At 29.8% G+C, this 15,029-nt stretch overlaps 1 protein-coding gene across 3 annotated transcripts in view; it reads right to left on the reverse strand.

Moving 5' to 3' along the window:
- Trpm (transient receptor potential cation channel, subfamily M) overlaps positions 1–15,029 on the reverse strand; it is a 56,782-nt gene that overhangs the window by 28,281 nt on the left and 13,472 nt on the right. For 2 of the 3 annotated variants that reach the window (XM_067271652.1, XM_067271651.1), the window contains exons 9-15: positions 12,219–12,345; positions 12,063–12,135; positions 8,605–8,705; positions 8,366–8,500; positions 4,420–4,470; positions 1,176–1,316; positions 927–1,100 (exon numbers count right to left, since the gene is read on the reverse strand). In XM_067271652.1, coding sequence (XP_067127753.1) covers positions 927–1,100; positions 1,176–1,316; positions 4,420–4,470; positions 8,366–8,500; positions 8,605–8,705; positions 12,063–12,135; positions 12,219–12,345 — 802 coding nt within the window. The remainder of the gene's footprint in view (positions 1–926; positions 1,101–1,175; positions 1,317–4,419; positions 4,471–8,365; positions 8,501–8,604; positions 8,706–12,062; positions 12,136–12,218; positions 12,346–15,029) is intronic. The other variant, XM_067271653.1, reaches the window with a different exon arrangement.

The following is a 15,029-nucleotide window of genomic DNA, read 5'->3' on the forward strand; positions in this document are numbered from 1 at the left end:
TTCTTTAAGTTTTGTAGTAAGTTAATTGATAGAAGAAACAAAAACCTTCCATTTTTTTTTTGGTTGAGAAAAAGGAAGATGTTTTGTCACACTTCCAATGCAAAGGAAGTAGAATTTCCTTTCGCCGATCCCTTATCACTAAACTTAAGTGTCATCTAGAGGTTCACCTCTTATGATCACCTCCATTCATCCCATTGACATATAGAAAAATCCATCATTTTGATTGGATGAAATCCTTAAAATATACCAAATCTTTTCCTTTGATTGGGGAGTTCACCACTGATCACCGGGAAGACAAGATCAATTCCACAACCAGAAATTACCACCCCAGTCTGCCATCGAAGAGATCTGCCGTTTCTCTAAAGAACTTCGACAGAAATTTCATCACTCCTGATCCACAAGAAAAGACACCTAATTGTAAACTCTCTCTCTCTTGTGAGATAGGTATAGAAAAAATTTGTTTTTGTATTTGGTTCAATTTTGTTCTCATTAAATTCTTGTTAACAAGAATTTAATAAGAACAAAATTGAACCAGACTTGAGACAAGGATGAGACCATGTTAAAAACATGGTCTCATCCTTGTCTCAAGTCTTAGCCTATGTCCTATCCACTTACTTGCGTCCCTCCCACTCAAGATTCCTCTCAAATGAGTACAAGTGCGCCTAACACTATATCTAGGCTGGTGCCAGGAAAAACAACTTACAGGAGATCCTTACAGACTCCTGTTTCTCATTAAAGTTTTAGGAAGCCATCTTTCAACTCTGCGGGTCAGTTTTCCCAACTGGACTGTCAAATAAGTGGTATAAGAGTCACAACTGCACTCTATATCCCCAGCTAGGCCCTCACACTTTTGTTATGTTGTAATTGACTATCAGTGAAAATAATAAAAGTTTTATTAAAATAAATCAAGATAATTTAAATATTACCTTTACAATAACTTCTTCTCCACTCTGTCCTATAAACAGAGCCATCTTTTGTCTATTTGTCAGCACTGCCCAGACCAGTAATTCATTAAATGGATATTCAAATGGAGTAGATTCATAATATGACAATCTAGCTGTTATTATATCATGTCCAAGCAATCCACCAAGTGTTGGACTCTGAAATAATTCTGATGAGTTACTAAAATGTAAATGCAATATATTATGTCAATATATTGACTGCTTTCCACTTACAGATGCAATATTTTTCATCATGTTATTATAGAGATGACGAAATTTTCTTCTACAATAAGATGAGCAATAAGCACCTCCAATAAGTTTGTCTACTATTAGACCAATGTCATATAATAATATACGATATTTACGGCCAACATTCTATATATAGGTCAAAAATTATAATAAATTGAAATATAAAAGTTATATTTTTCTTTTGGATTTAAAATAAGATATATTGTTAATATAATTATAATTTTAAAGTATCTAGTATATCTAGTATTTCTATAATAAATACTTGACACTTTAATTATTTAACTAAGTAAATTAACTACTTAATTACAGTCGACTCCGCATAAGTCGACACCCCAAGGGGAAGTGAAAATGTGTCGAGTTATCTGATGTGAAAACTAAAGCAAAGTTGAAAAAAAAAAAAAAAAAAAAAAAAAAAAAAAAAAAAAAAAACCATAGTTAGGAAAATACAGTAGTGCATTATACAGTAGTATAGGCTTACAATACATTGTGTCCTCCATTTACAATTACTCTGTAGATGAAAAACTGAAAAATTCGCTTAGTGTTGTTTGTTTTGAGCACTTAACTGTCTCAACTTTCTTTTTCAATGATCATGAACACCTTGAAAACATTGTCTTTGCAATTGTCAATTGTTGGCAAGTAACATCTAAGGATTCTTAATGCCTCTAGCGTGAGAAAATGCAAAATTGGATTCTGGTGTGACGTTGATGTAAATTGTATATTTTCTTTTTGTTTATCTGTTATTATTTTATGCATAAAAATACATAAAATGTTAAGGCATTTTTATTAATATGTATGTATGTATGTATGTGTGTGTATATATATATATATATATATATTAATTATATATTAATAAATCGACTCCCCCTCCTGAAAAAAATGAGTTTGCACCACACATGCAGAGTGAATTCAGTTTTTCAGAAGGGGGTGATGACTTATCAGTGTGGGACAGCAAAAGTATGTCAACTTATCCAGTAGTGACAAGTTAAACAGTGTTGAGTAAACTGGAGTATTTTAACATTAATGCCTGTGTAAGTCAGCTGGGACCACAGAAAACTGACTACTTAACCAATGGTGTTGAGTTATCCGGGTGACAACTTATGCGGAGTCGACTGTATTTAATTACACTAATTAAATAGTTAATTATAAAAATTAAACTCATGTAAAAAATTATAAACCATATTAGCTTAGAAAAGCTTGCAAGAGCCAGGGGTGGCTTTAGACCAGTGTTTTTCAAACTTTATCTCATGGCACACTTGAACTTATAATTAAATTTCCATAGAAAAAATCATGATTTAAAGTTATGTATGTAAACATTCTATTGCCATATTACTTGCCACTTAACCTAATTCTTTTTGTTTATATTTTTTCGTAAATTAAATAAAACAGTATTGTAGCTGTTCCTTAAAATAGCAACAGGTTACAACAATAGTTATTTAAATTAATAATTTTCATTTAAAAGTAGCATGATAATTGCCTTTAGAAACTTGCTCAATGTCCTGCTATTTCTAAGTTAAAATAATTTGAACTATATATGGACAATTATGGATACATTTTTTATTTAAAGAAAATTTCATTCAAATTAAATAACCTAGTGTTAGGCATATATGATTTTGTTTATATGTATTTTTTACTACATTATATATACATTTAGTTATTACAACAATGAAAAACTTGTATAATCAATTTAAAGAGGTTTTGATTTTGATTTGTACACTTATTGTTCTTTGGGCTTCTTTCAAAACTTAATTTATTTAATAACCTTCAGAAATTTTCACAGCACACCAGTTTAAAATCACTGCTTCAGACCAATCTGGGCCTACCTGCAAAACATTGAGCAAGTGCCCCACTGAACCATAAAATCTAATGCTTTAATGTAACTGTAATAAATTGTAGACCTGTAGTTATAAATTGTTCTCTTTTTTTTTATAGTTTTGGAATCAGGGAATTTAATACATCAAAAAATGCAAAAAAATTAGTTGTGTCAAAATTTGCCCTGCCTTAGTACTAATTTACTACTGTTTTATTACTTTTGCAACTGTTATACAAGATAAATGTGCTCTTTTTCTGAAATTTTCCTGCTAAAAATGTGATACAAATTGATTTATTATAGAAAAAGCATTTTGAAAATAGTAAAACTTTTAATAGTCAAACAATATCTACAAACTTGTGTTTTATTTAATACATTTATATTTTTATTCATCAACTTTTCAAGCCTAACTTACCTTCTATGATTATGCTCTATTTTTTTGAGAGTAGAGTTTTGTTTTCCATAATTCTAATGTAAATATTTTGAATTCTATTAACAGTAAATTTAAAATTAATTAAATTTAATGAAGTTTGTATTTCAATATATTGCTGATTTTGAATGATATTTCTTTTCAAATATTTATAGTTCTATAGGGCTTTACATATAACATGAGATAAGAGATATAGATATTTTATAAATTGGAACTTATAACATTGAATTTTATTTAACCCATCATACATAGTCTATTACAGATTTCCTTGAGTGGTTCATAATGGATATGATCTGTTTAGCTCATTAAACAAAATATATCTATTAACTTCACAACTAAATTAAGCATCTCCATTCACCTTAAATTTATTCTATTCAAACAATTTAGCATCTCCATCACCTTAAATTTATTCTATTTAACAATTAAAAAAACATAATTCTTTGCATCAAAATGGAAACTTATTTTATAAAATAAAAAAGTTAAGAGCTCATTAATAATTATCTTTGTTTGAACAAAGAGTATATACAGTGTATTTTGCTATTTATCAATTTCTCACTAGTGCTATCTTATAAAGCAAAATTTTATAGAGATCAAATATTATTAATTTGATTTTTGAATTTGATATTTCTAACTAGTTATTCCAAAAAGTTTCATGTTTTCATATTCTTTTTATTTTTTTAATTTTTTTTAATATTAAGTATCATATAAGCCTACTAACAATATATAGAATATAAATTTTAAATTATTTTGAAAAATTTGTTTTATCAATTTTTTTTTATTGTAATGATGACAGATAACACCTTCTAAAATGATAAAATCAAGCTGTACTCAAAATTAATTTAATTTTTATTGAATATATGATAAATATAAATAACAGTTATGTAGAACTAGAAATCAATGCATAGAAAAAACTTATTTATTAAATGAACAAATATCAATTATATATTTACTTGATATTATCTTTGTTTAAAGTTATTAAAAAATCTGCTTACCTTTTTTATATCAGTAATTAAATATCTTAAAATATTCCTTGGACCAAGTTGCTGAAAAATAATTTACAATGTTTTATGAGTAAAAATAGGATTAATATACAAATATCAAACTTAACATAGATTGTAAAAATAATTAAAAATAGTTTATTTTATTAGGATTTATTTTTAAAAATATTGGTATATAAAACTTTCAATAAAGAATATAATTTCAGTTTTTTCCTATCAAACCTATGAGACCAAAGCATTTTAATGCAGCATCTTTAATCTTTCTCAAGATTAAGGAAGGACAGACAGTCAGAGGGATGATAGTGGAAATTATAGGTCTACAGTTTTTTCAAATTGCAGTCCAATAATTTTTCTATAAACATGATAATTATAAGAACACACTTCCCACGTAGTTTATACAATCTGTTGCACAAATATAAACACTTTATCATCACATAAAAGCAATTATTCTCGCATTTTTACAAGGTTTCTTTTTATTTCAACAAGTTTTATATGAAGTCTTTTGGATGTTAAGGTTAGCAACTTTGATCACATGCAGGCAATTATAACCTGTCTAACACGAATCACTTTTCAAATTTTAATATAGATAATTATTAATTAGTAGTCATTGACCATCCTCTCTTCTGGGAGGAAATCAATTACTACTTTTGGTTGAATTACTTCGACCCCCTTCCGCAACATTCCCTTCCTCCTATTGGACCAAGTGATATGATGGCATTCAAATGGGAAAATTACATAATACAAGGTTACCAACCTGAACAAAATATGTTTTAAGTGGTTTTTGAGGATGCTGAGTTTAAATATTTGGTCTGTTTTTTGCAAAATTTGGTCTGTTGGCATATTACTGTTTGATATTTGGCTGTGAATGGCACAATTTCTTGGAGTTAACATAAGGAAAAAATATATCTTAAAAAATTTAAAATATCATATATTCAATTGGTGTCTACTTGACCAATTTTGTATCATCCGAGTATCATGATAAATGTTATGATGGTAGGCTAAAATAACCAAACTCTTTATATGGTTTTCATTGTAATATTTGTCATATTATAGTACTTGATTTAAATAACAAGAAAGGTTATCTTATGTAAGGGTTTATCATACCGAGTGACCAATTTTAACAAATTTTAAAATTCTTTATTCCTCTACTGTACACAATTTAAAGAAATTCTAAAATGTGTTAGATTGGTCACTCAGTGTGATAAACTCTTATGTAAGATAACATTTGTAATTATAAATCGAATCCTATAACATAATATGATAGAAGGGTTAGAAATATGAAATAATCTAATAATCTAAGTATGAAATAATCTAATAATCTTAACCTGTCAGCTGCGCACTCGATAATCCGAAATAACACCGCTGTTGCGTACAGGTTTTGTGGTTTTTAAAGTGGTTTTTCAATTTGCGATATCTCGCTTAAAAATTGTAGTAGATATAATCTGTTTGCAGTTTTCTATCACGTACGTATTACACTTTACGATTGTTAACTTCAAAATATTATGTACGTTTAAAAAAATTAATAAAATTTAAGATTTTAAAATATTTAAAAAAAATCGTTTTTTTATAAATTTTCCATTAATTTGTTACATACGTTACTTAGGCATGTATATTTTCTGTCAAATAAAAAAAAAAACTGCAGCTTTCTAAATCAACGTAGAGAAATAATACAACCTATAGATTATAACGCCGATCGGCGTGGGGGGTGGTGGCCTTTCTAAATCTAGGTTAATACACTTTTATTACTGATGATGTGTATTTGATTCTATTTATACGTTATTTAATTTATTGTACTAATAGTAGACTATAATAAGCGATTATTACTTTATTATATTAACGACTATACATGTATATCTTATGTATTATGGAAGTACCACCATAACCGGAAGTACTTTGTTTTTTGAAAGATTTATGGCTGAATGGCTTTAAAATCAAGCTTATTTGTTAAATAGGATAAAAATAGATAAGAATAACGATTTATAATTGTTTGTTTACGTTTGTAGCTGACAATGTAGCTCGAAGTTGGTATAACTTTTTCCAAGAAAGTTCCCACCCCACAAACCCAAGTCAATGCTTATTGGTCAAAAGATAGTCATTTAGCTATAATATACCAATTAGAACTTAACGGGCATGCTAAGTAGGATTTTATTGTGAAATGAACAAAAGAAAGGTCTCCCATAGACTTAACATGGAATGGAGGAGTTTTGTGCCTAAATTTAAAAATACAGGGTGGTAACAAATATCTTATTCGTTGAAACAGACTTAGTCTATGTAGATAAAAGCCAATCAGTGCTTAAATCGCCACCAACTAGTTAATTACGAAAGAAAATTTTCTTTCGTACTCCGCAACAGTTTAACGAAAACCGGTTACTCCAATAGCAGTACTCCGCAAACAACTGGTTAATCTTTGCTGTTATTTTTTGCCCAGGCAATGTCAGGCTCACCTGCTAGTTATATTTATTTCTAGTATATCTTGTAATTTTGATCCAGTTAGGTAAAAATAATTTTTAAAACTATTTTTCATTAAAATAATTACTAAGATTAATTATTCTCCTAGGAATTATTAATAATATTGCAATATATATTGCAAAAAAATGTAAACTGGTAAATACATAAATACTGTATATTCATTATTGGGCTGCAATTTGAAGAAACTATAGACTATAAATTCTCACTGTCATCCATCTGTCTGTCCTTCCTTAATTTTGACAATGAAGTTAAATAGATGAAAGCTGAGACTGGAAGTCCTAAAAAATGTTATTTCAATTCAAAAATTTCCCCCTGAAAGGAGTTAGATAGATGGCTGGCATGACTCTACTGCTAACAGGAAAAGTATGATGTACAGTACAAGGGCAAGACATTACTAATTTGAGGTGAAGAGAATACCGTATTTACTCGTGTATAAGACGATCTCGCATATAGGATGATGTGTGACTTTAGAGATCAAAATGAACAAAATTAGATTTATTAATACAATTCTAATTTTATTTCATTTAATCACAAATAAAATATTATCAAATGCACGTATTAAGGCAAACAACCATGTTTGCCTTAATACGTCATGAATGGAAAACAAAACCAAAACATTATAATGCGCATGACTGGAAAAGTTTATTTTTAACGATTCAGAATGTGCTAACATTCATTAAAAATAACAATTTAACTAATATGAAATGACTATACTTATAATCATTGCTAAGTGACCTGTATTTTATTAATGATTTTATAAATAAGGAGGAACTATTTTCTGAGGATGTGTGAGATGCAACACGTTTTTTAATTGATAGACGTAGAATTAAATCAATAAACAAAGGGAGCATGTCTTAATTTGTTTACAGTCAGTGCCAACTTACAATAAATATACTGTAGATCTATAATGGCAGCATAAACTATACATGGTTCACAGAAATTATTGCAAAAATGCAAAGAATCATTTGCTTGTATGTATAGGATGACTTAGGTTTTTGAAACAGTGAAGAATGAATGAAAACCTCGTCTTATATGTGAGTAAATGTGGTATATTTTAAATTAAAAAAATGATTAAAAATTGCAGCCTGGCATTGTGACAATGTCACAATAAATAACTGCTCGTTCATTTATATTATTAAATACATTTATTTTAATAATATAAATAAAATTCAAGTCAAGTCAATAATGTTCCATGAATATAGAAATTGATTTTGTGATATGAAACAATAGACTCTACAAAGGAGCACTAGTTTAGATATATCATACTGCACGTGATGATTTTTGTATATTGTACTGGTATGTTAATGCAAATTAAATTATCTTTTAATTGATATTTGTATTAATTAATATGGTGGCAACTGCTTATCATATCATCATCAAGGTTCTCACAATATAGAAAATTGTTGAAAAACCCTGCTTAGATATTATGTATGTTATGGCTATAACTGTACATCAATTTTAAAATACTTACTGAATTATACAATTCCTCCAATCGAGAAATGGTCAAAAAGTTTTGCATGCTTACTCCATTTTCTAACAAAACTTTAACAAAATCAACTCTCCCTAATATCAAAGCATTCATCATAGCTTGATTCAGAGAACCTGCCTTTAAAAATAAATAATTTTTAATAACTGTTAACTTCTATTGAATCTTTAGTTGAGTTTAATTAAAATAATATTCTTAATTTTATTTATAAACTGAAAACTTACAGGCCATTCTTGACCATAAATAAAAATTTCTTTTCTGGCTATATCAACTCTATTCCAAGTTAAGGCTAATTGAAGTTGATCTGGTGCTGGTAAGTGTTGACCTAATTTTTCAACACAAAATATTATAAGTGATTTAATTTTTATCATCATAATAAATAATTTTAAATTCTTTTCAATAGAATTTGTAATTGCAACTTAGCATATTCACCATAATTTGCTTAACAGATACTTTACAAAGGTGTACTTTATTTTTTCTCATACCTATACATTTAATTCCATTTAGATGTTTCTATGGTTTATTATAATTTTTGAGACAAAACTCTCTTTGAGTTCTGTGCACATACAATAGATTTCTAATGTTTAGAGCTGCTAATGCAGATATACTTACAATATTTTAATAAAAATATAAGTAAATAATATATAAAGTTAACTAAAATATTATAATATGAAATTAATACTGAACAATAGATTTATAGAACACTCTATTGCAGAATGAATCTTACTTATAAGAACTAAAACATGTCAGAAAAAACTATATCAGTTTATGATAAGAAATTTCCAAAAATTGATGTGGACTCTAATTGTGTCATACCAAGCTTTGACTAATTAGAACGAGCACTGAAAATATTATAGGATTGGATCTGGAGTTGACTGATGATGGCTTCTACAAAGTTTGGACAAAAAAGAGAAAAATCTCTTCTCTTTTCTTGAGAAAAGGTTATTAAAACATTCTCATGATATCAAAGAATATCATGAGAACTTTTTAAAAATGGAAGACATCCTTGATAAAGAGTACTCACTAAAGTCAACAATCATAATTCCACTTTTAGTGGACAAGGATTTGTCAAGTGCCAATTTGTATAAAAAAGTGCACAACAAATATGTACAAATGTAAAAACACACCTTTGTGTGTTTCTGGATGCCATAATTCAAACTCTTGTGCTAATAAGTAAGTCTTAGAATAAGATTTCATATGCTTTTTTAGTAATGTACTGAATTTTTGTTTCCTTTTACTGACATAATTCAATTCCTATAAGTAAAGTTCATTTTTCAATAAAGTGTTGTACAAAACTCTCTTATTTTTTTATCTCATACCTATTCAGCCTGATAAAATAAGCAACATCCAAACAAAAATATCAAATTCATACATCGTCTTGATCTGCTTAGGCAATCTTAAGTTTATCTAACTTGTTTTCAGATAGTTTGAAAAAAATCTCAATTTCAGACAATGCATAAAATATTGTTGACAATCTAAACTGTGTAGGTAATCCTAGGATTGCTGATCCTTCAGACTTTGTCCTGGTAACATAACACACACACATATATATATATATGCAAGTTATCCCAATAAGTTAAGTTCCAAGAATGAATTTTTTTACAAAAATGAGCTGCTTGAGAAACATAATGATAAGTGCCATCACCATGTATTGTGTGATACTTGGCCATTATTGCCGCTTTGTGTAGCACTATAATATAAACGAGGTATAATTTGTCAATTTACTCAATTGATGGCAAGGGAAGGCTTGGTGGTAAATGCCAGTGGTTTTTTGTTGCAGAAATATAATGGTATATGACACACAAAATAGCAGCCACCAAGAAGTATTCACTTGCACATTCTGTGATTTTACACACAATAAGTGATTTACAAGAAGTTGATGTTTTCAGTGATCTGGACAACAAGGGTGCAGAATACATTCTTCATGGCTCTAATTACTAAGAATTATCTGAATTGGCATTTCTATTATACTTTCCATATTTCACAAAGATAATGGTAAGTGCATGTACAGTATATACCATTTTGTTCCCAAAGTACCAGTATTTGCAAGTTATAGGCCTAGTCAACTTTATTTATTTAACTATATTTGGCTTAGAGGTGTATGTAATATGATACTACTACAAGTTATTTTATAACTTAATTATACAGGTAACCAGTGACAGAAATGATAAGTAATAAGAGTCCTGCCAATGGAAAGAAAAACAATATTGAAGATGCAGAAGAAGCAAAAAGGCCTTCTTGTAAAAGACTCAGACATTCTACACAATGTAAAATAAGACAGGTGCAAGACATACAGTCCAAGATAGTGGTCTGACAGCATTAAAAAATCAGAAAAGATTCCTTTTTCTATATTATATGACTAGGGAGTATTTCTTCCAAATACATCACCTAAAAGAAGCATATTTCTTTATGAAAAAGGCTATTGATGACCTAATGGTAATCCTAAGGGTCACTTCAGAAAGTTCATCATAGTTAATCATCAATCAGACATTCTATAATGATATCTGACATGAAGTGAATCTCAGAAAACATGGAAGGCAAAGTCCAATTCCTAAAATATGATGGACCCAGGCCAGTTGACAAAAACAAAGTTTCTGATGCCTTGTCTCTTCTGGAATATATTCCTCCTACATTCCAGTTTCTTTATATAAGTTAAACCAACACATTTAAATGATGAGTGATTTCTGTTATTAGGATTACTAACTCTCAGGAACTTGTTTTTGTTTGTTCAATGATGATGGTATCTTAGAGTGATAATGCTTGCATTTCTGTAACATAATGGTATCTCCACTACACTCCTTCAGTTTTTGTAAGATATTTCAGGTGTGATCTTTTGGTTCTTGTTCCAATTATGTCATTATGAAACTAGATTGACTGTAAAATACTTTCAGAAAAAGTTTGATGGTGAAATAAAAATTTTTCAGATTTATGGTTCAATCACATTTTATTTTTGCAGTATTCTAACACTTCCATTTTGTTCCCCTGAGCAGCTCAAAGTGTTGTGGGTAGATGTTGCTTCCCAGTGATAGCCTAGACATTAGGGAGTTTGTTTATCAGATGTCATTTTGGTAGCTCACATGCAATGACAGAGATGGAAGGGAGATCATCTGTGGTTCCAGTGTTATATTCTAAAATGTTGGACCTACAGGAGTAATGCATAGCAACCAAATTTTATGTGAAATTAGGGAAAACAGCCACAGAAGTCCACAAAATGCTGAAATATGCCATAAAAATGGCAGTCTAAGTCATGGTTTCTTCAACATTACATTGCTCCATGTCACAAGGCATTATCTGTAAACCAGTATTTGGCCAAATACAATATCCCATTGTTTGACCATCCTCTGTATTTGTCAGATTTGGCTCCCTCTGAAACTGAAAACTGAGTTGAAGGAAAAACTTTTGAAGATGTAGAAGCCATACAAGAAAATGTGACAAGGATTCTCTAAAGATCATTCAAAAAACAATTTTTTTTGGAGAAATGACTGTTGACTAACAGAGACAAGATGACCCCATAGCTTTGCCTCTGACAGTAGTATTATAGTACTTTTTATATATAAAGTATATGTTAAAATGTGCTTTCACAATATTTTCAAATAATAATAATAATAATAATAATAATAATAATAATATTTTATTAAATTTATTAATAATTTTTTTTTATAAGTTTATTATATTAAATAACCTTTCAGAAGAGCAGTGAGAACAGCTTCATCCAGTTCTTGACAGGGACCTTCTCCCATACGAAAAACTGTTATCTAATAATAAATAAATTTAAACGGTAAAAGATTATTATCTAAAATTTAAATATTTAAAAAAATATCTTTAAAAATTAAATTACCAAATCTTTATGTTGAACACATTGTACAAGTTCTATGTGGAGTTGTTCAGCTTGCTCACGAGATAGTTTAAATGTTTTCTCAATAGTAGCAAGTAATTGTTCTCGTACACTTTCCAACACAGCATTACTAAAATCATTTATATTGTTATTAGAATGTAATGATTTATTTTTCATAGTTAAATTTAATTTATTGATATATTATTCAAATATACATCAAAATGAAATCAAGAAGTTATAACAAAATTATACAAAATTCACTTTTGAACAAAAAACGAATTATGAATATACTATATATGTAACCTTTTGTAAAAGCAAAATTTACATGAGAGGCATCCAGAAAGTAAAGAATGTTGGTCTATAAAAAAGAAAAATAAAAACAGTAATGATATGAAAAAGTTTTATTAAGTAATTAGTACAAGACCAGTTACTTTTCTACATAGTCACCATTTCAATTAAAGTACTTGTCGTAGCATGTATTGTGCTACGACAAGTGCTTTAATTAGTTTAATTAGACACTAGTTTTTAGATTCCTTTGTCTTAGTCTTCCACTGCCAGTTATTTCAGTCAGCTAGTGCACAGCTTCTTTCACCTCTCATCTATTCAAAAATGTTCCAAATACACCCAAAAACTCTTTCAGCTTGGAAAAGAGGTGAAAGTCACTGGGGCCAAGTCAGGATAGTATGGTGGATGATAGAAAATGTTCCAGCCAAATTTCTAAAGCACAGTTTGAGTGACTGCAGTAGAGTGCAGTCACATGCTATCTTCCTTGATTAAACATTAAACACCATTTTCTCACGCTTGCTTCATTCATAATGTGATCACCATACACTTCTGTGATTTGTTTGTGAATTTCTACAGGACAAACTTTCTTTGCATTTAGAAAATGAATAACACTTCACTTTGCATTTGGCAGGACTTTTGATTTTTGTACACATTTTAACACTTGAGAAAACAGTAGTAATAAGCCTGCTGTTATCAAAATGCTTCACATGCTAAGCTAACACATCAGAGAACAAATTGAACTTGAATTGGTGGTGGTAATTTAAAGTAGAATATTTCAGAGAAGACCAAAGATTCTGTTAAACATATGGCTGCTAAAGGTTGGAAGCAGATCAATATTGTCAAAACCCTCAACTTTTCACAATCACCAGTGTCAAAGTTTATGCAAACAACAGAGGAAAATAATCAAAAAAATTCAGGCTGCAAAGTAAAAAACTTCAGAAAGGGACACCAGTGCATTGACTAAAATTACAATTCAAAACAGGTTGATGCCAATTGCAAGCTATGCGAACTGTGAAACAATGCACAAGCCAATGCCTCATAGCATAGATCAGTGGTCTCCAAAGTGGGGTATGCATACCCCAGGGGGTATGCAAAGTGATACTTGAGGGTATGCGAAGTTTTCCTTCAAAATACTTTGTGTGTCCTGTCTGCAGTCTGTCTAATCTTACAGTCATCCTCTTGAAGAAGTAGGCTCATGATCACTTGCGATCATACACAGAAAAAATTCAAATTGCAGGTAGCAGGAAATTTAGCAGGAATTACATTATATTATAGGGATACAACTTAAAATTATTTTCATCTTAGGGTACACAATCAAAAAAGTTTGGAGATCACTGGCATAGACTGTGGGAATTGGGATTTCAATCTCACATTCCAGCCATTAAACCACAATTCAATTCTGCAAGCAAAAAAGATGGCCATAATGCTGTGAGCAGAGCACACTGGAATGTTGAAAGTTGGTCCAACCAGGGCTGGAATGAACTGTACATGCATACATACATACATACAAGAAAGACAGCAGCCATACATGAAGTGTTTAGCCGGCAGAAAAGAGGGTAAGGGAAAGGGGGGGGGAAGAATGAGGGAGAGGAGATAGACAATAGAGAAAAGTAGGACCCCTCTGAACTGCATACATATTGCTACAATATCCTCTATGTTTGATGTTGGCATGCAGTTTTTATGCTGCAAGGCCATAGTCCCCAAAGGGTCTAAAAGAAAACCTGAGTGTAGCAAACATCAATAATGAACTGTACAAGCAGATAGCATGAAAAAATATTGATAGCTAGTAAATGGTACTGGCAGTTGTTTAGTGAAAACAATATTGCATTTCAGTTACCATACAGTATATGCATAGTGGCAGTAATTTTTTTTAGAAAAAAATCAGTTTGGTATCTCCTTTGGTAACATGGACCTCATTTGTCTCCTTACATATTCTTGGATCTGCAGAAATGCAAGTATCCTAACTGAGAACAGCTTCTTTCTCTCCCTCTTATCAAATTTGTAGGTGTTGAAAATTTTACAATTTTGTAAACCTATAAATTTGATTTTACACAAATTGCAAAGTTAATTTATAAGTGTAACTGCATGTATGAATTTTTTTCAACATACACCACATGGAGTACATAAAGTCAGCAATCATTTCATTTTGCTTTTTGATAGTGCCCTTTTCTTTCATTTTGTTTGCTTACCTATTGCTGTTATTACTGCAATATTTAGGAATGCTTAAGATAAATGTATCTAGATCTAGATGATCTCTTCCTGAATTAGAAACCCAGTGGAGAGTTGCTTAGTGGTGTCCTTTTGGTGTTTCTTTTATGTTTTAAAGTGATTCAAAACTAGGAACAATACCTCTAGGCATGCTATCTGCAATTGTTTTCTCATTGTAGTAGTACTATTGCCACAATCTTTGTATCACCCACCCCTAATAGTAAAGTAAGATAATATCAATATAAACTTACTGGACATAGATTGAGCAATCAATCCTCTAAAAATTTTACAAATTGCACACTGGACATCAGTGGTGTGCCG

The sequence above is a fragment of the Centruroides vittatus genome, unplaced genomic scaffold (genome assembly GCF_030686945.1).
Source record: "Centruroides vittatus isolate TY-2023 unplaced genomic scaffold, ASM3068694v2 contig_400, whole genome shotgun sequence".
NCBI lineage: Eukaryota > Metazoa > Arthropoda > Arachnida > Scorpiones > Buthidae > Centruroides > Centruroides vittatus.